General features: G+C 44.5%; 1 protein-coding gene across 12 annotated transcripts in view; it reads right to left on the bottom strand.

The window, feature by feature from the left end:
• Window positions 1-24,966, bottom strand: part of AFDN (afadin, adherens junction formation factor) — a 438,519-nt gene that overhangs the window by 95,023 nt on the left and 318,530 nt on the right. For all 12 annotated transcript variants that reach the window (XM_082249807.1, XM_082249808.1, XM_082249806.1 and 9 more), the window contains 3 exons: window positions 22,848-22,939; window positions 13,741-13,929; window positions 6,992-8,050 (listed from right to left, as the gene is read on the bottom strand). In XM_082249807.1, the coding sequence (XP_082105933.1) occupies window positions 6,992-8,050; window positions 13,741-13,929; window positions 22,848-22,939 (1,340 nt within the window). The remainder of the gene's footprint in view (window positions 1-6,991; window positions 8,051-13,740; window positions 13,930-22,847; window positions 22,940-24,966) is intronic.

Below are 24,966 nucleotides of genomic sequence, written 5' to 3'. Positions count from 1 at the left end.
TGTTGGACAGTAACAACTGGACTGCTGATTGAATCTTTCGAAGTTTCCCTACCGGAAGGAAAACTCTCGTCCTGACTGTGTCTAGAATTAGACCCAGATATTCGAGCCTCTGGGTGGGAACCAGAAATGACTTTTGCTGGTTCACCAGCCACCCGAATTCCTGTAAAGAAATCATAGTAATTTCTATGTTTTGTAGCAAGGTCTGAGGAGATTCTGCATGAAGCAGAAGATCGTCTAGGTAACCTAGAATCGATATACCTCTTTGGCGCAGAAGTGCCAACATAGGGGCCAACACCTTTGTGAAGACCCGCGGAGCCGTGGCGAGACCGAAAGGTAACGCCACAAACTGATAGTGGTTCTCCTCTACGGAAAAGCGTAGAAAACGCTGATGTCCTGCGAAAATGGGAACGTGAAGATAGGCGTCCTTGATGTCTATGGACGCTAGGACATCCCCTGGATGCAGGAAGGCTGCTACCGTGCGAATGGACTCCATTCTGAATCTTCTTATGTTGACGAAAGAATTGAGCGCTCTTAAGTCCAGAATTGGACGCACTTTGCCCTCTTTCCTGGGTATTGTAAACAGGTTTGAATAAAACCCTAGAAACCGTTCTGTCCAAGGAACGTGGACTACCACTCCTTGTTGTAGTAAATCTGTGACTGCTCTCCGCAGATCTTCTAAACGGTCTGCGGATAGACGGATATTGGAAGGGAAGAATCGCGCCGGTGGGAGAGATCGAAACTCGATCTTGTACCCTGACCTTATGACTTCGCAAACCCATTTGTCCGGGATTCTGGAAAGCCATGGATCCGGGAACCGGCGAAGACGTCCCCCCACCCCAGTTATGGGTGGGGGCGCACCTTCAGGTCTGGAGGGGGCGGGCTTTTGCTTGCCCGACCAACGACCCCTGACGCCTCCTGCAGGAGCTTTGGAGGACTTAGTTTTTTCACCCGCTGGACGAAAAAACCTCTTGTGAGCAGAAAAAGAAGGCCCTCGTCTTTGACGAGTTCCTCTACCTTTAAAATTTTGCGGTAAAAAGGTGCTTTTTCCACCGGTGAGATCCTTAATGATCTCATCTAAGTTGGCTCCAAATAGACGCTCTCCTGAAAAGGGGATATTAGCCAATGCTTTTTTGGAACCTTGGTCGGCTAACCAACCTTTTAGCCACAGTGTACGCCTGAGAACCACTGCTGAGACTGATGCTCGCGCCAATAATGGAGTGGCGTCTAACGCCGCATCACATACAAACTGTAACCCCTGTATCATTTGTTCCAACAAATCTGATACCGCCTGAGGGACTTCTTCTAAGTCCCGGCGTAACCACTTGGTCCATTCAGTTACAGCCTGCGAAACCGGACCAATAGCAATTATTGGTCTGAAAGCTGATCCAATCAAGGAAAACATGGTGCGAGACATAGCTTCTATCTTGCGATCCACTGGATCTTTAAAAGACGGAGCGTCTTCTAAAGGAATAACCGTGGCTTTATTCAATCTAGCAATTGGTGAATCCACCACAGGTGGTTCTGTCCATTTCTTAATAAGGGTTTCCTCAAACGGATAACGCCTGTCAATGCGTTTAGAAATATTAAAAGTGCGTTTTGGCAGACGCCATTCTTCTTCGATTGGATTGCCAAAACATTTGGGCAATGGAAAAACCTTCGCCACTTTGATGCGCTTTTTAGTCCCAAAAGGGATTTCAGTTTCAGCTATTTCCGATGGAATACCCTGTAACCTTAAGGTTTCTTGAACAGATACAATGAGTGCGTTTACCAACGCTTCCTCTCGGGCTATGGCGGATGCCGAAACATCCTCCTCACTGTCTGAAGAGACAGGACCCGAGACACCAATCCCAGATGAAGTACCTGCAACTGCAGAAATAGGCTCAGAGTCTGAATCCGAGGTTTCAGATAATAAGGGGTTAGGCGGGGGTCGCTTTCTTGCGCCCTGTCCCTGACAAGCCACTTCCACCCGGGACACAAAAGTTTCCATAATAGCTGACAAAGATTCAATTGTCAATGGGGTGCTGGAGGATCCCGCAGACCCCTCGAGGGGATCCGGAGGAGATACATGAGTGGCAGGGTCCATGTTAATACAGGACACCTTTGCCAGCAAAAACAAAAAAACTTTTTCTTTTTTTTTTTTTTTTTTGTGTGTCTCCCCCTAGCGCAATAGCGCCCCTCAGAGTACCTGCTTCTCGATCCCAGAGAGAGAGAGAGGGACCCCCAAGGCTCACCAACCGATGCAGTGCAGTTTCCAACAAACTGCAGTCAGCGTCTGTCTTACACAGACTGGAAGGAGCTGTTTGCTTTTTCCCGGGCAGAAGGCGTGGCTCCGCCCCCTGTGTACGCCTTCCGGCATTCCCAGCCCTCCACGAGGTAGCTGGGCTCACAAAACATGGCCGCCCCCATAGAAGAGACATAAGACTCCAAAAACATGGCGGCCGGCGTGACCTGAGGACATACATGCATTCGGTCTACGGCAAAATGGCGGCGGACCGCCGAAATCGTTTACCCAGCACATCCACCTGCATCTCTGCTAAGAGGCGATCTATGGATCTACAGAGATACACTGCACATAAGGTAGGATTATACCTCCTATGTCTGCTGTAATGTTACAGTCTGCTGGGTAGAGTGTTAGCTCTTGAACCAAGTCCACTTCCCACAAACACTGCTGTATTACAAGGGGGACTTGTAAGTATCAGATATATACTGACCATATATGGAGGGGCCCATAATATATACTGCCTCATAATGAGGAAAAAAGGGAACGTTTACTCACCATACCGAACCGACAGGCACCCTCTCTTCACAATACCCTCTCCACCGGGGTGGGGGTTTGTGGACGCCTCGACTCTCTGGTACCTGGCGTCCAAGCGAGACTTTTAACTCGCAAAGTCAGTCCCTTTACTGGGACTCCGTCGCGGCCGACTCAGCGCACTGGTCTGCACGCGCTCTTAGGCAGAAACCGGGGTGACCACTGGATTTCAACATCCAGCCCGTCGCCCGGCCCCGCATACTTACTTGAATGTGTCGCGGCCGACCAAGCGCAATGCCATGGTCTGCGCGCGCTCGTAGGCCGGCTGGGGTGACCACAAGTGTCGCCCAGTCCGGCATTTTTGCTTGAAGATCTCACAGGAAAAAAACACTGGAGAAAACTACCTAAAAAATGTCTTTTTCTTAAAGAAAAAAGTCTTGCCAGGACCAAAAGATCCCAGCAAGGAACTTAGGTCCTTACTCCTGACTAGACAGAAAAAAACTGATTCCCTGTAGCAGAGAGAGGGAGGATATACCCTCAGGGACTGCCCCCTAGGGTGGAGCCAGAACGTTTTTGTCATTCTGCCTAGTCCTACTCCTGCGGAGACAACATAACCCAGCTCTTGAGAATCAAGAAGACTACGTCTGTCAATGAGCGATAGAGAAATCCAGTTTTCTCTTTCGTTCATTGACGGACACAGCTCCATAGCTTCTTGACCCTTGGGATGTCCCAAAGCAGTGTCAACATGAGGAGTGGGAAGAACACAGCAACAAACATACTTTCCAAAGGCTAAACATAGCCAAACAGGTAAAACAGGAGCTCAACAAGGAACAACTGGAGCTCACCTGACAAAAAAATACACCCTCAAAAGAAGACTAATTCTCTCAAACAGCGGCCTGCAAACCTTGCGGCCAAACGCAGCATCCACAGATGCCAACATATCCACCTTAATAAATTTTGTGAAAGTGTGCACAGACGACCAGGTGGATGCCTTGCAAACCTGCACCACTGACGCTTGATGATGGAAAGCACAAGAGGCACTAAGCACCCTCGTAGAATGCGTCTTAACAGGGAAAGGAGGATCCTGACCCTTAATAGAATAGGCCGGCACCACCGTCTGCCTGATCCATCTGGAAATGGTCGCAGCAGAAGCGGCCAGCCCCTTACAAGGTCCATCCATAGGGACAAATAAGGAACCTGATTTTCGGAAGGACTCAGTCATCGCCAGGTACACCCTAATTGCCAAACCACATCCAAAGAATGTAAGGCAACCTCTTTAGGGTGCTTAGGCTTAGGACACTGGAGCATTTTTGCAAGGAATGTGGGCAAAAATTCCCAAGGCAAGAGGTACAATGCCGATAAAACTCCTAACCCAAAAGACTGAATGCTTTAAAGATTTCAGTGTGTTTTTATGATTATTATTGAATTGCACAGATTAGCGGTCACAATAAAGGTGGAAAAGATTCAGAAGTCATTTAAATCGGTCTGTATTTTATACATCTCAAAAAACTGGCATATATTATATATATATATATATATATATATATAAACACACACCCCTCACATTTTTGTAAATATTTTATTATATCTTTTCATGTGACAACACTGAAAAAATGACACTACTACAAAGTAAATTAGTGAGTGTACAGCTTGTATAACAGTGTAAATTTGCTGTGACCGCAAAATAACTCAACACACAGCCATTAATGTCTAAACCACTGGCAACAAAAGTGAGTACACCCCTATGTGAAAATATCCAAATTGGGCCTAATTAGCCATTTTCCCTCCAGGTGTCATGTGACTTGTTAGTGTTACAAGATCTCGGGTGTGAGTGGGAAGCATTTGGTGTTATCGCTCTCATTCTCTGAGGATCTGAAAAGAAGAATTGTTGCACTACATAAAGCTGGCCTAGGCTATAAGACTGCCAAGACCCTGAAACTGAGCTGCAGCACAGTGGCCAAGACAATATAGTGGTTTAACCGGACAGGTTCCACTCAGAACAGGCCTCGCCATGGTCGACCAAAGAAGTTGAGTGCACATGCTCAGCGTTTATATACAAAGGTTGTCCTTGGGAAATAGACATATAAGTGCTGCCAGCATTGCTGCAGAGGTTGAATGGGTGGGCGGTCAGCCTGCCAGTGCTCAGACCATACGCCGCACGCTGCATCAAATTGGTCTGCATGGCTGTCGTCCCAGAAGGAAGCCTCTTCTAAAGATGATGCACAAGAAAGCCTGCAAACAGTTTGCTGAAGACAAGCAGACTAAGAACATGGATTACTGGAACCATGTCCTGTGGTCTGATGAGACCAAGATAAACTTATTTGGTTCAGATGGTGTCAAGCGTGTGTGGGGGCAAACAGGTGAGGAGTACAAAGACAAATGTGTCTTGCCTGCAATCAAGCATGGTGGTGGGAGTGTCATGGTCTGGGGCTGCATGGGTGCTGCCAGCACTGGGGAGCTACAGTTTGAGGGAACCATGAATGCCAACATGTACTGTGACATACTGAAGCCGAGCATGATCCCCTCTCTTCGGAGACTGGGCCGCAGGGCAGTATTCCAACATGATAACGACCCCAAACACACCTCCAAGACGACCACTGCCTTGCTAAAGAAGCTGAGGGTAAAAGTGATGGACTGGCCAAGCAGGTCTCCAGACCTAAACCCTATTGAGCATCTGTGGGGCATCCTCAAACCGAAGGTGGAACAGCGCAAGGTCTCTAACATCCACCAGCTCCGTGATGTCGTCAAGGAGGAGTGGAAGAGAACTCCAGTGGCAACCTGTGAAGCTCTGGTGAACTCCATGCCCAAGAGGGTTAAAGTAGTGCTGGGAGATAATGGTGGCCACACAAAATTTTGACACTTTAGGCCCAATTTGGACATTTCCACTTAGGGGTGTACTCACTTTTGTTGCCAGAGGTTTAGACATTAATGGCTGTGTGTTGTGTTATTTTGAGGGGACAGCAAATTTACACTATTATACAAGCTGTACACTCACTGCTTTACATTGTAGCAAAGTATCATTCCTTCAGTGTTGTTACAAGAAAAGATATAATAAAATATTAACAAAAACGTGAGGGGTGTACTCACAAATTCAAAAAGGTTTCCACGCTTTTGTTTTTAAACTCTATTAGTCCCGGTTCACACTAGGGCGACCTGTGAGGCGACCTGGTCGCCTCACAGGTCGCCGCAGGTCGCCTCCCATAGGGAAGCTGCGGACCCGTTCTAATAGGAGCGACACAAGTCGCTCCGACCTAGAAAAAGGGTCCGGAGCTTCTTTGGGGCGACCAGGATGCGACCGCTATAGACTTCAATGTTATGAAGTCCGTGGCGGCCGCTTCGAGGTCGCGGCGCGCTGCTCGCACCGCGACCTCGGAGGTCGCGGTGCGAAGTAGCGTCGCCCCTATGTGAACGGGGCCTTAAAGTGTAGAAGCTTTTTGATTATATATACAGGTGGGAAAATAATTATTTGATCCGCTGCAGATTTTGTCCACTTTTTTCTTCCTCCAAAACACAGCAAGTGCCCCTCCTCAAGAAGGCACATGTACAGTCATGCCAATGAACATCTAAATTATTCAGAGAAGGATTGGGAGAAAGTGCTGTGGTCAGATTGGACCAAAATTGAGGTCTTTGGCATTGACTCGACGTGTTCGGAGGAAGAAAAACGCCGACTGTGACCCTAAGAGCACCATCCCTACAGCCAAGCACAGAGGTGGTAACGTGATGCTTTGGGGCTGTTTTTCTGCCGTATTGAGGGGCCAATGGACGGGTCATGTATTATAAAATCTTGGATCAGAACCTTCTTCCCTCAGCCAGAACACTGAAGATGGGTCAGGAATAGGTCTACCAGCATGACAATGATCCAAAACATACCCCAGGTTTTTGCTTGGGGGTCAAATACTCATTTTACTCCCTTAACTGCAACTTAATTTATAGCATGTGTTTTTTCTGGATTTTTGGTTAATATTCTGTCTCTATCATTTAAAATTCATCTGTGACAAAGCTTTGTAGACCCTTCATTCCTTTGCAAGTGGGCAAACTTACAAAATCTGCAGGGGATTAAAAATTTTCCCATACATACATATATATATATATATATATATATATATATATATTGATTTTTCGTTTTGTTTTTAAGTGAAATTTTATTAGAACCACACAATTACCTTTTCCTAGAATATCCACTAGCACTACATTTTGCACAGCTTACTTTTAAATAAAACTAATTTATATTTGCATTACCCTTGCTTTTCTTTCTGCTTCAAGGCGCTGCATAATAAGCATGTCTACATCATCATCGTCTTCATCATCATCATCCTCATCTTCATCTTTCTGCTTAGACTCTTGAAGTCGCTTCTGGAACTGCCACTCGAGCATTAATTTTCGGAGTCTGTCATTTTCTTCTGCAGTTCTTTCAGTCTTGTTTTGTAGTTCATTGATCTCCTTACTTAACATATTTACTATGTGCACTTGCTGCTGTTTTTCCAATTTCTCCTTGGCATCTCTCTTCCATGGGTCTGGGGAAAGGCTGTCACTGGAAGAAAGCTCTTCTTTGCTGATTGTGATGTATTGAAGATCCCTTCTTTCTATTGTGCGTGGCTGTTGCTGAGGTTGCAGCTCTCTTATGACTGTTTCTTGAGGACGAGGAAGAGTTGCAGGTTTTTCTGGTCTTGGTTGCGGTATGTTTGAAGGTGGGGCTGCTGTTTGAGGCTGTGGTAACATGGGCTGTGGAGGAGCAGGAACCTGAGGTCGAGTTTGCCCAAGCTTTCTTTCTTGTTCACGCCTTTTCCGGTCTCTTTCTTCTTCCAAGCGGGCTTTTTCCTTTTCATACCATCTTTGATGTTCCTCTCTTTTTTTTCTTTCAACTGCTGCTGCTTGAGCATTTAACTGTGGTCCCAACTGATTTTGTAATGGTGGAGGTGGAAGGGGTAAATCAACAGGAATTCCTTCACATTCTCCTCCATAATGAACTGGAGGAGGAGGAGGTGGGGGTGGTAGATCTGTTCTTATAGGCTGAGACACAGCAACTGGTGCAGGCTGTGATGCAATTGGAGTTTTCCAGCGCCCAGGTCCAGATTTGTTTAATGATGATGCAGAAGAATATGTTTTAATAGAATTGTTCAAGTGTTCTTGGCTAGATGTGCTAGATTCCACAGAAGAGCTTTGGTTCATCCAACTATCTTTACCATCCACCTTCCTGTCCAAATATTCAATATCTTTTCGTAACAAAGGTTCTAGGCGACCCCGATCTGAAGGAAATCCCTGATCATCTCTCAACTCCTCTTGAGAATGAGCAATTCTCTGTTGATGAGAAAAAGAAGAGGAGGAGTTATCAATGCATAAAAGGTGAATATATGGTAATTGCAAATCTATCGTTTAATAGAGATACTTGCATCATGATCACATTAAAACACAAGTTATAGGTGTAGTATTATCATTTATACATATCAGAACAACAGCAATAAAACTGTTCAGTTTACTCAATAGATCATGATATCTCACTTAACTACTCTTCTAAAATCCCTAAATCGAACATTCACCTAGATATGGCACATTATCGTGTCAAAAATCCCCTGCCTAATTCTGGTTCCTTTTCTAAATCTACTACTGAAATTGCCTTCACTAAGGGTTCCAATGATCCACTAAAAATATGAAGGCTACATGCCCTATAACACATTTCACTGACCACTCATTACCACTCTACTCTCCTTATCTGCTCTTGCACTTCGTGAATTTCAGGTAAATTTTCCTGCTCGTCATCACCCTAAACTGTTTTGTCAATACTGACCTAAAATGACCCTTCCCTTTGATGCCTTTGCCATGTTCTGAGACACGTTGGCTCTAAAGCACCTGCTTGGCTGCTTACAAAAAAAATGAAATAGGTTAAAGTAGAACTATAGGTAAAACTTCCTTTTATTTTGGATTGAGTAAGGGAGGGTTTTAACTGCGGTCAGATTTTTTTTTTTCCGCCAACTGTATCCCATTGCGGAGATTTCTCATCCCATAGCCAAACAGGAAGTGAGAGAAAATCTCTGCAAATTAAGAGAATTTCTTGGGAATCCTCAGGTCACTAGAACTAGTGTCCCCATTGGAAGATTTCCCATTACTTTTCTGGGGAAAACCTAAAATTTGGGATTTTAAGGAGCCGCTCAGATTGCTTTCATGAGTAAGCCAGCCCCTAGCTGAAAAGAAGAAAAAGATAACTCTGGTAAACCACTTGCAAATCCCAATACAAAATGTAAAAAATGTATTGTTTCTCTCAAAACCATGCTTCCATCAAGGAAGGAACTGGGAAAACCTATTTTCCAGAAATTTGTTTCCGGGCAATAAAGATTGCTCCATTATTATCATCTTCTATAGAATATTAGGACAAACCATAAGTATCAAAATACCCAAATATACCAGTAAGGGGGTTACACTCTAAAGCAAGAGCAAACAATATTTAACATAAAGACTACTTCATGTAAGTAGAGGAAACGTTTAGGGCATCTCCATAAGAGCTGAAGGAGATTCACTGCATCTTTGCTACACGTATTAGAATGAGAAGCATTAGGTACTATATTAGGCTGGAACTAAGGTACACAATCTGTCCTATGTAGCATAAACAGCGGAGTCCATCTTCCAGACTATGACAAACATGAGCAGTATATCAAACATTTTCCAATGGCTCAGAAATAACACCCTTATATTACCCTCTCCTGTTTTTACTTTGTTGAGGAAACTTGTCTAAGTATTTAGTAAGAAGATGTGAGATTAGGCTACTGTTTTTAGTGGACAAGAATAGAGTGTCAAATCAATCTTGATAGCTTAGATTTTATCCTGTGCTTGTAAATGCATGACAGCAGTACATATTGCTAAAAACATGTTTTAACAAGTCCAAATTGAGTAACTGCCGTCCAAATTTCGTAACCAATTGGCGAAACAATTTCAGGACACTATTTGTGCACTGATAATGTATAAACCTTGGTTGCTCTAACTAAGGGAATCTGCCAGGCTTAAACAACTTCGGAAGAAGGTTGTTCCAACTTAGAGGGAAATTTCAATAATTTCCTATAGCCTAGTATAAGCTTGACAGCAATTCAAATTCCCCATGCACAATATAAAGTAGGGCAAGTAGCATACGCTTTAGTGTAAATGATTCCAGTTGGTGCAGTGGATTTTGACCTCATGAATAGTAAGAGGTTATATTGCTGGAGGAAGAAGAACCATTACCCTTCTACCAACCAAGCAAATGCAATACAACTGGCAAGCAAGGTAATAGATCCACAAGTGAGGGGCCACAAGCCCTCCCAAGGCCCGTTTCTTCTAAATAAAATATCAAAATGCACCATTATGTTTTTCATAAAAGCTTTGAGGGATCCAGCATGCATTTAAGGAGATTATTCAACCTACAACTATTAATGGCAATTTAAAACCAGACAGTGCATTTACTACAAAATGAATATACTGTAAAAATAAGAGGTACTCCAATGTATGGATTCCCAAATATTTAAATACCGGCACAACCTGAATGTGTAGTAAAGTATCCACCTCGGGGTGGCAGTAATGGGTCTATGGGAATAAGGGTATATTTATCTCAGTAAATTAATAAGCCAGAACAGCAATTCTCAGTTATAGAAATGTCACCAGCATATAATGCACTTTTATCTTGTGTTTCTCGAGCAAAGCCTAATGGAAGTCACATAATGGAAGTCAATGCAAGTCGCCTCCAGGTCGCCCTGAAGTACTACAGGACCCTTTTTCTAAGTCAGAGCGACTTGTGTCGCTCCTATTAGAACGGCTCCTGTACTACACAGTGGGAGCGACGGTGCACGACTTGTCAGGCTGACCAAGTCGCCTGACAAGTCGTATCAGTGTGAATGGAGTCTTATTCTAAACCACTTAGCTGTGAAAGAACTACATTTTAAACAAAAATTCATGGAGACATACTAGCTATCCTCACAACCACCACCATTTCAGTGCTACCGCCACTTCTATATGCGATACTAGAGGATTCATACTGGAATCATACTGAAGGGTAAAGTAACCATAATGAATAACGCCAACTAATATTTTAGTACCACACAGGGTAGGATTTCAGAATTCTGCAGCATTTCTACACAACTTACCACCACAGCCATTTTGATAGATAGGCAGATATTAGGAATACTAAATAAGTGTCACATGGGTAAACATGAATTTTCATAGCACAAAGAAGTTACATTTTGTCAAGAGACGTTTTAGAAGACTGCCTAACAGAGGCCTAGTGGTTGGTGGGTCAAGGCATATTAAAATGCAAGTACATTTTTACAAAAAATGAAAACCTATACCAACACCATACACAGCCAGCATAGTGGTCCAGGGAATTGAAAACCACAATTTTCTTCCCTTCTTTCTTTCTTTAGGGATGCCGAAACGGACTAGAGCAATTCTGACTAATATGACCAATTGGAATCACCCATCTGACCCATCCCGGAAGACTGTGGCTTTCAAATCCCTGGACCCCTAGACCAGCAGTGAAATCTAATCATCTACAGAGGTAGTGTAGCAGAGCCTGGGGTGGCCAGGTTGGGAGGTTGTACAGTGTAAAGACTGTCTATTCTACAGGCTTTTTGTGTAGAGAGATGACTGCATCAACATTGCATTAATCTTTTTGTTTTTTATGAAAAGTTGAAGGCATCTTTTAATTAAAAAATTACAGTTATAATTACAATCTTAATGTTCTTTACTCACTTTAAAACCTCAAAAATGAAAACTGTACAAGGTTTACTTGTGTTAAAATGTGATATATAATGCGCAATAACCTTTTCTATCGCCTACTCTGTCCCTATATCTATGCTGCCAGACCACCTCCTACCCTTTCCCTCCAAGCCTTCTTCCTGCGCTAGCCCTGCTCCCCTCCCCCCTTTCCTGTAGCCCATACCTGCTTTTAACTCTCTTCATGCCCCTCCCATCTCCCCCTTCTATTCTGTGTCCACTGTCCATACTCACTCCCTTTTCTCCCGTGTCCACTCTATATACTCACTTCCTCCACGACCACTTGTTTTTGGTCTTTGCCAGTCTCCTTTGGCGAGTGGCAAAAATGTGTGCCCCTTTTATGGGCTGTTTTGCACTAATCTGTTTCACTGTTTTTTGATTTAGTATAAAACCATGGGATGCTGCAAGGAAGTACTGGCTGAATTCCAGACTAACATTAGAATGTTTTTTATACTTAACCATTGTAATGTGCAATGCTACATTACATGCTGCATGGTTTTTGTCAGAATAAAAACAAAGTGGCTTAGTACTGTACAGATTATCAGTGATGTGATTGTAATAATTTTTGTACTCTTGCTGCTTTTTTTTTTTAATAAAACTGTTGACAGAATCAACATCTTAAAGCGGAGTTCCAGCCACATTTTCAACTTCCCATCATACATAAGATTATCACATTATAAAAACAAATTTGATATATTTTTTTTTTTTTTTGGTTCGCTTACCTTCTTTTTAATGAAAAATCGCTGCACTTCCTCCTTATGCGGCCGCCGACGTCATTTCCTGCTTTGCATTGACTCCTGGGAGATGAGTGTCATCAATCCCAGGAGTCAATGCAACTGCACCAGTGTCCCTCGTCACTTCTGGTGCAGGCGCGTTATTCTCTGCCGATGGATGGAGAACAGCTTCTGGACATGCGCAATGATGAGGAACCAGCTGTGGGATGACGCGCCTGCCCCGGAAGTGACGAGGGTATAGTATTCTGGGACTCACGAAATACAGGAAGGAGGACACTGCGGCTTCAGTTGCCCACACCGCAGATGGCCGCGCTGGACAAGAACTTCACAAGGTAAGTAATTCATGCTGCATGTACACTAAACAGGGGACAGTTTAGAGGATATCGTTGTTTAAAGGTACTAGCCCTGACTATTCTAAAGGTATTTTTTGCTAAAAAAAAAAAAAAAATTTGGCTGAAACTCCGCTTTAAGCTGCAATTTAACTCAAACTTAAATAATTGCAGTGACTCATCTTTTAAAGAACTGCTCAGTCAAGGCAGACATCTACTGTGCTGTCTCCTTAGATAATGCCATAGTATTAAATGTTTTAAAAATTAAATAAAACTAACTCAAACTATTATAGTTTCCCTTGTAATAAAGAAACAACTGCCTCTGCAAGTACTCCCTTGAAGATGCTGTAAGCTACATTATATTCCACTGTACTATTGGCCTTAGCGGTCATGTTAGGATTATTTCAGCAGCCCTTTAACCTGGATATACAAGCAATTCCATGTGACTACAGATTATGTATGACAAAAAACATTTAAACCCGAGCTATAGATTATTAGCAATACCCCTCTCTGAACCCTGTAACTGTGTTTATATAGTGATCCTTCTTTGTCTGTTTACTTTAAGGATCCTTCTTTAGACGTCTACATCACTCCCTGTGTGACGTAGACACCTCCTATTGGTGGAGAAGACCTTCCCAGGAGCAGGGTCATCTCTCATAGGCTCCAGAGACAGGACAACTAACAGAGGTGGTGAGGGGACCATTGCCCAAGAAAATAACAAGCAGAGAAAAATGTCTGGTCCCCAAGGCATATTAGCTTTGCTCATAGAGGAAAAGTCACTTTACCCATTACACTGCAGAATGACTTAGGAAGAAGTGTTTGGAATAAAGACTGAGGAGTAAGATAAATGACGCACAATTCACTATTATATATATATATATATATATATATATATATATATATATATTTTTTTTTTTCCTAGAGTTGGGCATTAAATAACAATAGCTGGGGTAAAAAAAAAAAAAAAAAAAAAAAGAAAAAAGTAATTTATTAGATGGGACAAGATAGGTAAATAATCTAATATTATAGGCATAAATATTTCAGAGCTAAATTTGTTCTGTAAAGAGTCTAGGGGATTATTATGTTTGTTCCTTATGTACAATAAAAGATAAACAGGCTAACTGACCATGTTACTCAAGATCTAAGGAAAGGGGAGGGAATTTTATACTCCTAGGCTCAGATAATGACTTACTTGGACTGAGGTATTGCTAGAATGGTGACTTCCTATTTGGACCTGAACTTTTTCCTCATAGTCTGGCCACTGACTTTGTGCAGGTGCCACCCGATCTTGAGATTTGGGAGTTGGAAAAGTAAAATATTCTCTAGTATAAGTTTGTGTTGGAATTGGATATGCCTCAGGTCTTGCTGGGGCTGGTGGTTCCTGAAATAAACAAGAGTAAAATAAAATGTGTTAAATATGCTGTTATGTTACACCTTTTTATAATTTGAGAAAAATGGATTTTTGTAAAATCTTACCGTAAAATCCTTTTCTCTTAAGCTCATTGACAGACGTAGTCCTCCTTGATTAAATCAACTCGGGTTATACTGCCCTCTACAGGAGTAGGACTAGACAGGAAAGAAAACGTTCTGGCCACACCCTAGGGGCAGTCCCAGAGGGTATATCCTCTCACTTCCTGCTACAGCAAATCAGTTATGTCACAAAGCAGTGTTTAGAGAATTTAACCCAACCCAACTCAAAAACAGAGGGGCGGGTACTACATCTGTCAATGAGCTTAAGAGAAAAGGATTTTACGGTAAGATTTTACAAAAATCCATTTTTCTCTGTCGCTCATTGACAGACGTAGTCCTCCTTGATTAATATCAACTCGGGACGTCCCAAAGCAGTGCCACAAATGAGGGGTGGGATAACAGAAATCAAAATCCAGAAGGCCCAACCGGAGCCAACCAGAAGCATCAAGGACTCATCGAGCAAAAAGATGAGACCTAAGTGAAAAAACCCAACAAACCCTCGAGGTAGACCAACGGTCTCCTCAAATTGCGGCCTGCAAAACCTTGCGGCCAAATGAGGCATCCGACGATGCCATCACATCAACTTTATAAAATTTTCTAAAGGTATGAACCGACGATCAAGTAATCGCCTTGAAAACCTGGACCCCTGACGCCTGATGGTGGAAGGCCCAGAAAAACACTAAGCGCCCGAATAGAGTGCGCCTTAACAGGGAACGGAGGATTCCGACCCTTACATAGAATAAGCTTGTACCACCGTCTGTCTAATCCATTTGGAGATAGTCGCGGCAGACGCAGGCAACCCCTTTCTGGGGCCATCCGTGATCCCAAAAAGTGAATTTGTTTTACGGAACGATTCCGTAGTCTTCAGGTATACCCCGATTGCCCGAACTACATCCAAGGAATGCAACGCACATTCCTGAGGATGATTGGGCTTAGGACACAAGGAAGGTAGCACAATATCTTCATTCAGATGAAAATCTGAAACCACCTTAGGAAGAAAGGATGGCTTCGGATGAAGAACTACCTTATCCCTATGAACCACTAGATATGGGGAATGGCATGATAATGCAGCCAGTTCTGACACCCTGCGTGCAGAAGTGATAGCCACCAAGAAGGCAACCTTCTGGGATAATGTAAGCAAGGGAATCTCCCTGATATTTTAAAAGGGAGGTTTCTGCAGAACCGACAAAACCAATTTAAGATCCCAGGGCGGTAAGGGCGCGCGCACTGGCGGAGCTAAGTGCCGCACCCCCTGGATGAAATTCCGCACCAAGGAATGAGTAGCCAGCGGCTTCTGAAAGAAGATTGCTAACGCTGAAAACCTGACCCTTGATAGTGCTCAAGGATAGTTTCTGCTCAACCCCCTTTTGCAGAAAAGCCAAAATTCGGGTCACCAAATAGGTACGTGGGGGAAATCCCAACGATTCACACCACGCAATATAAGTCTTCCATGTGCGATAATAGAATTTGCTAGAAGTCGCTTTCCTTTCTTTAATTAGAGTAGGAATAACTGAAGCTGACAATCCCCTGTCCTTCAGAACCTGGGTCTCAATGTCCAGGCCGTTAAAACCAGCGACTGTAAAGCACGATGGAAGATCGGTCCTTGAGACCGCAGATCCTCCCTGAGAAGAAGTCTCCAAGGAGCGTCTGCGACTAGCCTGCCCAAGTCGGCGTACCCGGCTTGACGAGGCCAGCCCGGAATTACCAGGATAACTGGAGTTCCCTCCACCTCTATCCTGCGGAGAAATCTCAGCAGTAACTTGAGAGGGGGGAAGACATACAGTAGCTGATACTTCCCCCTACGGGGCGCTCAGCGCGTCTGCTGCGTCCGCTAGAGGATCGCGGGCACGAGCCCTTTTGAGCCAACCTGCCAACAGATCCATATCCGGGGTGCCCCAATGAAGGGACAGCTGGTGAAATACCTCTGAATGAAGAGACTATTCCTCTTGATCCAGAATCTGACGGCTGAAATAATCTGCCTGTCCACCCCCGTGATAAATATCGCGGAGAGAACTGGAACAACTGTTCCCCCAATAAAGAATGTTGGCCACTTCTATGGCCGCCAGGGCACTCTTGGTGCCCCTTGGAGATTGACATAAGTCATGACCGTGGCATAGTCCGATTGGATGGCTGCAGTAACTCAGGCATAGGCATCGGTCTGTGTACACACTAGACAGGTAGAATACCTCTATACCTCAATAGTAATGCCTTTTAGTAGTCTGCCACTGACTTCAGTCACCCTTACAGTCATATAGTGACTTTAGATAGTCAGCTCCCAAACCAAGCTTCCTGGTTTCTATTCACAAAAATCACACTCAAATTGGGGGATCTGTGACCTGTTATAGGATAGAGGGGAGACCCAGAAAACCCAGTGTCCGACCATCCCAGAGAGGGGCCCGCGTCCACCAACAACCCGACAGGGGGAGAGGGGGAACATTCTACTCAACATACCGGAACCAGGCGGGCGCCAACTCCTGACAGAACCCCTCTCCACCGGGGTGGGGGGGCTGTCGACCAATACGGACGCCGTGACTCTGTTGGTCATTGGAGTCCAGGCGAGACGTTTAGCTCGCAGGGTCAGTCCCCGTCCAGTGGGACTATGTCGCGGCCGACCCAGTGCGGAGCTATGGACTGCACGCGCTCGTAGGCTGAACTGGGGTGACCACTGGATCTCAACATCCAGCCCGTCGCCCAGTTTCAGCGTACTTGCTTGAAGATCTCACAGGAACACTGGAGAAAAAAAGCTGTCTAAAAAAGTATTTCTAAAAAAAATCTTGCCAGGACCGAAGATCCTAGCAAGGAATCTAGGTCCTTACTCCTAACTAGACAGAAAAAAACTGATTTGCTGTAGCAGGAAGTGAGAGGATATACCCTCTGGGACTGCCCCTAGGGTGTGGCCAGAACGTTTTCTTTCCTGTCTAGTCCTACTCCTGTAGAGGGCAGTATAACCCGAGTTGATATTAATCAAGGAGGACTACGTCTGTCAATGAGCGACAGAGAAAAATATATTTTATTTATTTAAAGGTACATACTTGGATAGCACTGTCAATTTACGCAGTGCTTTACATATACATTCACATCAGTCAATAAAGCCTTTACATTATTTCAATGTGAACATTTGACATTATCTTCACAATGGTACTGGAGCTAGCAACTTGGTGCCAAACTTGAGGGAGGATCTTGCACAGAATATCAATATTGGTCACAATCTTTAAAGGGGCTGTATTAACAATGATCTCTAGGAGACTCCTGTAGCAGGCTCATATGTACCTGACCACTTTCTGTAGCAAGCATGCCTTGCTAAAATTATTGCTCTCGCTTTAACATTCACAGTGATACCTCACATGTGTGATTTGAACATTGTTTACCTATGTGGACGTGACCTTCAGTATGACAAAAGTGAGTACACCCCTCACATTTTTGTGAATATTTTATTATATCTTTTCATGTAAAAAACACTGAAGAAATTACACTTTGCTACAATGTAAAGCAGTGAGTGTACAGCTTGTATAACAGTGTAAATTTGCTGTCCCCTCAAAATAACTCAACACAGCCATTAATGTCTAAACCTCTGGAACAAAAGCGACTACACCCCTAAGTGAAAATGTCCAAATTGGGCCCAAAGTGTCAATATTTTGTGTGGCCACCATTATTTCTCAGCACTTAACCCTCTTGGGCATGGAGTTCCTCAGAGCTTCACAGGTTGCCACTGGAGTCCTCTTCCACTCCTCCTTGACAACATCATGGAGCTGATGGATGCTAGAGACCTTGCGCTGCTCCACCTTCCGTTTAATGATGCCCCACAGATGCTCAATAGGGTTTAGGTCTGGAGACATGCTTGGCCAGTCCATCACCTTTACCCTCAGCTTCTTTAGCAAGGCAGTGGTCTTCTTGGAGGTGTGTTGGAGAAGTTATGTTGGAATACTGCCCTGCGGCCCAGTCTTTGGAGTTAATGCTCTGCTTCATTATGTCACAGAATATGTGGGCATTCATGGTTCCCTGAATTAACTGTAGCTCCCCTGTGTCAGCAGCACTTTATGCAGCCCCAGGCCATGACACTCCCACCACCATGCTTGGCTCTAGGCAAGACACACGTCTTTGTACTCCTCACTTGGTTGCCGCCACACACGCTTGACACCATCTGAACCAAATAAGTTTATCTTGGTATTGTCAGACCATAAGACATGGTTCCAGTAATCCATGTCCTTAGCCTGCATGTCTTCAGCCAACTGTTTGCAGGCTGTTTTGTGCATCATCTTTAGAAGAGGCTTCCTTCTGGGATGACAGCCATACAGACCAATTTGATGTAGTGTGCAGCGTATGGTCTGAGCACTGACAGGCTGACCCCCCACCCCTTCAACCTTTGCAGCAATGCTGGTAGCACTCATACGTATATTTCCCAAAAGCCGACTCCTGGATATGGCGCTGAGCACATGCACTCCACTTCTTTGGTCGACCATGGCGAGGCCTGTTCTGAGTGGAGCCTGTCCTGTTAAACCTATGCATGGTCTTGGCCACCAGCTGTTTCAGGGTCTTGGCAATCTTCTTATAGCTTGGGCCATCTTTATGTAGAGAAACAATTCTTTTTTTCAGATCCTCAGAGAGTTCTTTGCCATGAGGTGCCATGTTGAACTTCCAGTGACCAGTATGAGAAAGTGCGAGCGATAACCCCAAATTTAACACACCTAAGACCTTGTAACACTAACAACTCACATGACACAGAGGAGGTAAAATGGCTAATTTAGACATTAATGCCTGTGTGTTGAGTTATTTTGAGGGGACAGCAAATTTACACTATTATACAAGCTGTGCACTTCACTACTTTACAAGTGTCATTTCTTCAGTGTTGTCACATGAAAAGATATAATAAAATATTTACAAAAATGTGAGGTGTGTACTCACTTTTTTGAGATTTTGTACGTAGGAGTTCGCTTCTGTGTGCGAGCATGTGGGAACATGGGCGCTTTCAATTAAATTGTTTTTTCTTTTTATTATTATTATTTTTACACTTTTCCTTAAAATTTTTTAAATCACTTTTATACCTAATACAATGTAAATATCCCTAGTAATAGAAAAAAGGCATGACAGGTCCTCTTTATGGAGAGATATGGGGTCTAAGTCCCCAGATCTCTCTTTTATGCTGGAAAGCCTGAGATAAAAAAAAAAAAAAACAATCTCAGGCTTTTCAGCAAAAAAAAAAAAAAAAAAAGACAGTGTTTACATCTTCCAGTGCTGGAAGTGACGACATGACCTCGCTTGTGGCCTCTGAGGGTCATAGAGATGGCCCAGGCACCATCTGGTCCATGGCCAGCTCTATGGTAAATGGCTACCACCGACCGATTCATTCTCCGGCTCTCTGATCACACAGGCCAGCCAGGAGAAGCACCAGAGAGGGGATGCTGCTGCCTGCAAAAGCAATCAAGCGGCTGAACAGATGTTCTGATTGCTTTTCCTTTGCAGGGAATCGCCAGCAGAAAAAGATAATATCTGAATGATGCCTGCAAGGATTATTCCGACATCTCCACTTAAACCTAAGGACGGCATATGACATCCACCTAAGGTTAAGTGGTGAAAGTATAACAAAAGGCAATTTTTTTTTTCTTTAGTTTTGGATAGAGTGGATAGGAATTAGAACGCTTGTCAGTTTTTGTTGCTCTCTGTGCCTCTATTAAGGAGATTCATCCTCTCTATGTGTCCTATTTACCATTATCATTGAAATTGGAAGATTTTAGTTTGTGAGGTTGAAAAAAGACATCAGTCCATCCAGTTCAACCTATGATGTGTGTGTGTTTTGCTGTTAACCGTACATTGTATACCCCTGTATGTTGTGGTCTTTAAGGTGCCCATCTAATAGTTTTTTGAAACTATCAATGCTCCCTGCTGATACGACTGCTTGTGGAAGAGAATTCCACATCCTTACTGCTCTGACAGTAAAGAACCACTTACGTATTTTAAGCTTAAACCATTTTTCCTCAAGTTTTAGTGAGTGGCCACGTGTCTTATTGTATTCCCTTTCTCTAAAAAGTTTTTTCTTTATGCTAGGGTCATCACCAGTACAGTATTTGTACATAGATATCATATCCCCCCTCAATCGTCTCTTCTCCAGAGAGAATAAGTTCAGTGCTTGTAGTCTTTCCTCACAGCCGATGCCCTCCATTCCCCTAATTATTTTTGTTGCCCTTTCTCCAGTTCCAGCACATCCTTCCTTTCGTCTTTACATTTCTTATTACACTCTTTGTAATGCTTGAATGCTGCCAATGACCCCTCAGTCTTGTATTTTTTTAAGGCCTTTTCTTTAGTATTAATATGCATTTTTATGTTGGGAGTTTAGCCATCCAGGGTTTAGTTTTGCTCTTTTAAATTTGTTTCCCTTTGGAAAGCACTGGCCAATCTCTTTGTTTAGTATGCTCTTGAAGCACTCCCATTTTTCCACCGTGTTCTTTTTTCCCAGGGTTCTATCCCATTTGATATTTTCTAGCAGAGAGCGCAGTTTGGGGAAATTGGCTCTTTTGAAATTCAGTGTCTTAATATTACCCTTGTGTTTCCTATTACTATGATTAATACTGAAACTAATTGACCTATGGTCAGGGTTTCCTAAGTTGTCCCGTATTTCTATATCCGTGAGCAGGTCTGTATTGTTGGTAATCAGTAGGTCAAGTACCGCATTGTTTCTTGTCGGTTGGTTCACCATCTGACCCATAAAATTGTCCTGCAGAACATTTAGGAACTGCTGAGCCTTGGCTGAGTGAACGGTCACTTCTGCCCAGTCTATATCTGGATAATTAAAGTCCCCCATTATAATGACGTTTCCCATCCTTGCTGCCAATCCTATATGTAAAAGGAGGTCAGCCTCCCCCTCCTCCCTCTGGTTGGGGGGCCTATAGCATACGCCCAATATTACCTTCTCCATAGTGCCTTCCCTTTTAAGTTCAACCCATAGGGATTCTGCCTCGTCCATAGCTCCATTATTAATATCATCCCTCATATTTACCTGTACACTGTTCTTAATGTACAGACATACCCCTCCCCCTTTTTTTACCTTCTCTATCCCTGCGATAAAGGGAATACCCCTGAATGGTCGCCATCCAATCATGAGAGCTGTCGAACCAAGTCTCAGTTATCCCCACAAAATCGAAGTCCTCCTCAAACATCAGCAGCTCCAGCTCTCCCATCTTGTTGGCCAGGCTTCTGGCATTGGTATATAAACCTCGCAATTTTGACCGGTTGCATATATCCTCGTTGGATGTTGTTTTTAGGCTGCTCTTGTGATTTTTCCCCATACCCACCCTGGGTTTAGGAGCTCTGAACACCCTATCGCTAATGTCCCCATTTGTACCCTCTGAATCTTGCTTTCCACTGGCTAATTCTACATCTGTACCCTCACCCCAATCACCTAGTTTAAAAGCCCCTCTAACTTTTCGGCCATCTTCTCACCCAGTACGGCTGCACCCTCCCCATTTAGGTGCAATCAATCCCTACCATAGAGCCGGTGGCCGACTGAGAAGTCGGCCCAGTTCTCCAGGAACCCAAAACCTCCTTACTACACATGCTCCTCAGCCACTTGTTAATTTCCCTAATCTCCCGCTGCCTCTCTGGTGTGGCTCGAGGTACAGGTAGTATTTCTGAAAATACTACCTTGGAGGTCCTACTCCTCAACTTAGCGCCTAAGTCCCTGAAATAGTTTAGGACACTCCATCTTCCTCTGCCTATGTCAATGGTACCCACGTGTAACCATGACAGCTGGGTCTTCCCCAGCCCCACCCAATAATCTGTCCACCCGATCCGCGATGTGCCGAACCCGAGCGCCCGGTAAACAACAGACTGTTCAGCGCTCACGGTCTTTGTGACAGATTGCACTGTCTGTCCTAATGATTGAGTCCCCTACCACCAGCACCTGTCTTTCCTTTCCCTTTCTCCCGGCCTCACTGGAGGAGTTCTTCCCCTGGCAGCTAGGGGCGTTGCCCTGCTCCAGCAATGCTGGTCCCTGACTGGTTTCCCCAACATCACGCAACGGGGCGAATTTCTTGGGGTGCTCCAGCCCAGGATTGGCCTCCTTGCCCTTTTCCCCTCTACCCTTCCTAACTGTCACCCATCTACTCTGCTCTGATGCCTGCACCTCCTTCACTCCGCCCACCTCTGTGCAGGCCCCAGCCTGCACCTGATGGGTGGGATCCCAGCTCTCCTTCAGTATGGACATACGTCTCAGTGTTGCCAGCTGCTTCCCTAGATTCAGGACCTGAGCTTCCAGGGAAACAACGTGCTTACATTTTGTGCATTTGTATTCGCCCTCGATCGCATGATCGAGGAACGTATACATATCACAAGATGTACACCGAGTCGCACCTCCACACCCGCCGGGCATTGTACCTACTAATCTAATCTAATGGGGATTTAAAACTTTCCTGTGTGGCTGTTTCCTAGCTTCCTATCTCTGCTTTCTCACCCTCTCACTCACAGATACTTACAGACACTCTCAGTCGCAGGGCACGGTCAGTCGCAGGGCACGGTCAGTCACAAGGTTTAAGGTTGTCACAGGGTTGTCCCCAGAAAAGTAATACAGTATACCCCTGTTATATCGTGGTTCAGTTTCTGCGGTCCCGGTATATTGCATTTTTTTCTGTAATGTTATTTTACTAATTAAATCATTGATAATTAAATATTTTTGTGTTTTCCATAGCTCTTGCTATGTCTCTCAGTATCTTTTATGTGTTTAAATTTGTTTCTATTGTTTTAAAAGTGTGTTTAAAGACCTTAAAATGCTTTTAAAAAGTACAGATTTTTACCTAATAATAAAAATGAAGTAACACAAATAAAACAAACATAACTAACCTCGGCACACAAGTTCCCTGTAGAGACAGATGTGATCTTGACTGTTGAGCTACTGGCATATGCAGCTTTTCCACCTGGACTTTGAGGCTGATCTAAACAAAATAAAGCAAGTCAGGTAACAAATATTTTCAGAAAGAATGTCTGAAGTAAATGAAACCCAAAAGTTTATCTTCAATATTGTGCATCAAGACATTTTTCTTTGTTTTCCTATTTATGAAGAACAAGAGCTTAAAGTAAACCTGCCATAGGAAAACTATGGCTCTTCGATTGCTGACCCTTTTCTGAAAATGCTAGCTGCCTGTCTTTTGGCAACCTACTAGCCACAGTACAAGGTTACAGACTCAAAAAGGTTTGCAAATTGGGATTGTCAGCAAAGGTGAAAATTTACAGTAAAATCCTTTTCTCCGAGCCCTTTGACAGACGCAGCACTCAATGATTCTTCACTATTAGGACATCCCAAAGCAGTGTAGGCATGAGGGGTGGGAAAATGCAACCAACTGTTAACGTACATCCAAGGCTAAAAAACGTAGCCAACTGGGTGACAAAAAAAGCTCAACCCAAACCAACAGGAGCTTACCCCCCAAACAAAAAATTCACCACCATAAAGAGAAAACCAAGTCTCTTTGTCAAACAGCAGCCTGCAAAACCTTGCGGCCAAAGGAAGCATCCGAGGATGCCAACAAATCAACCTTTACCGGAAGAAGGAAGCAGAGTTGGCGGAACAACTACTGGCAGCGAGGGAGCTGTGGAGGAAGAGCCGCAGGGGACACGTGTGGCGGGGAGCCACACCAGGATACCAGGGAAACCGGGCGCGGATGCGGGGACCTAGGCAGAGAGCGGCGGTGGAGGTCGGAAACCGCAGCACCGTACTGAGGAGAGTGAGTGTGCCAGGAAGCAGAGGAGGAGGAGACCGTTCGTTCTCGTTCTCAGTGAGGAGGAGGAGACCATCCGTTCTCAGTGTGTGTGGCAGCAGCTGTGAGTAAGGCAGCAGCTGCAAACAAGGAGAGGGAAAAAGCTGTGTGACTGTGCTCTGTGAACCAATAGCTGTGTGACTGTGCTGCGACTGATTGCTGTGTGACTGTCTCTGCGACTGAGTACCTGGGAAGACTGGTAAGTATCCTTGTGACTGGTGAGTATCTTTGCGACTGGTGAGTATATTAGCGAGTGGTGAGTACCCCAGGTTGAGTACTAGGGGAGATAGAGGTAGTGTAGGTAAGGAATAGCAGGTCGTTAACATTATCCCCATAGAGTGGTGGGTAATAATGTCCGACAGGATTGCGGATGCCACTCAGTGCATTTCTTGCGCCATGTATGAGTTCCTTAACCAATCGAGGGCGAATACTGCTGTGCAAGATGTGAGCGACTTGTTGCTCTGGAAGACCAGATCCTGGATCTAGAAAACACAGTGGCAACACTGCGTTGCATCAACAACCTGGAAAGGAGCTTGGACATTACCCATCAGGCGCTGGCCAGCATAGAGGAGGGAGGAGTAGAGGAGACGCAAGAATCAGTGGTACGCAGCTAGGTGACCGTTAGGAAGGGTAGTGGGAAGAGTGTCAGGGAGGCCAGTCCTGAGTTGGTACACCCTAACTAATTTGCCAAGTAGCAGGTTGAGGAGGATATCAGCTCAGGGGTGGCAGAGCTGGAGCAGGCGCCCTCCCCCAGCTGCCAGGGGATTGGCGGCTCCAGGAAGAAGGGGGGCCGTGACTCAGGAAAGGTTAGACAGGTTGTGGTAGTTGGGGACTCAATTATCAAGAGGACAGAGATGGCAATCTGTCAAAAAGATCTCGGTAGCCGAACAGTATGTTGTTTACCGGGCGCCCGAGTTGGGCACATCGCGGATCTGGCAGACAGATTATTGTGCGGGACTGGGGATGACCCAGCGGTCATGGTGCATGTGGGCACTAATGACAAGGTAAAAGGAAGGTGGAGGATCCTAAAGAACAATTTCAGGGACTTAGGTAATAGATTGAGGAATAGGACCTCCAAGGTGGTTTTCTCTGAAATACTGCCTGTACCTCGAGCCACACAAGAGAGGCAGAAGGAAATTAGGGAACTTAACAAGTGGCTGAGGAATTGGTGTAGGAAGGAGGGGTTTGGGTTCCTGGAGAACTGGGCT

This window comes from Pelophylax lessonae (assembly GCF_965119305.1).
Source record: "Pelophylax lessonae genome assembly, chromosome: 3".
Taxonomy (NCBI): Eukaryota; Metazoa; Chordata; class Amphibia; order Anura; family Ranidae; genus Pelophylax; species Pelophylax lessonae.
Note: the sequence above shows the minus strand (reverse complement) of the source record. Positions and strands in the feature narration are given on the sequence as shown.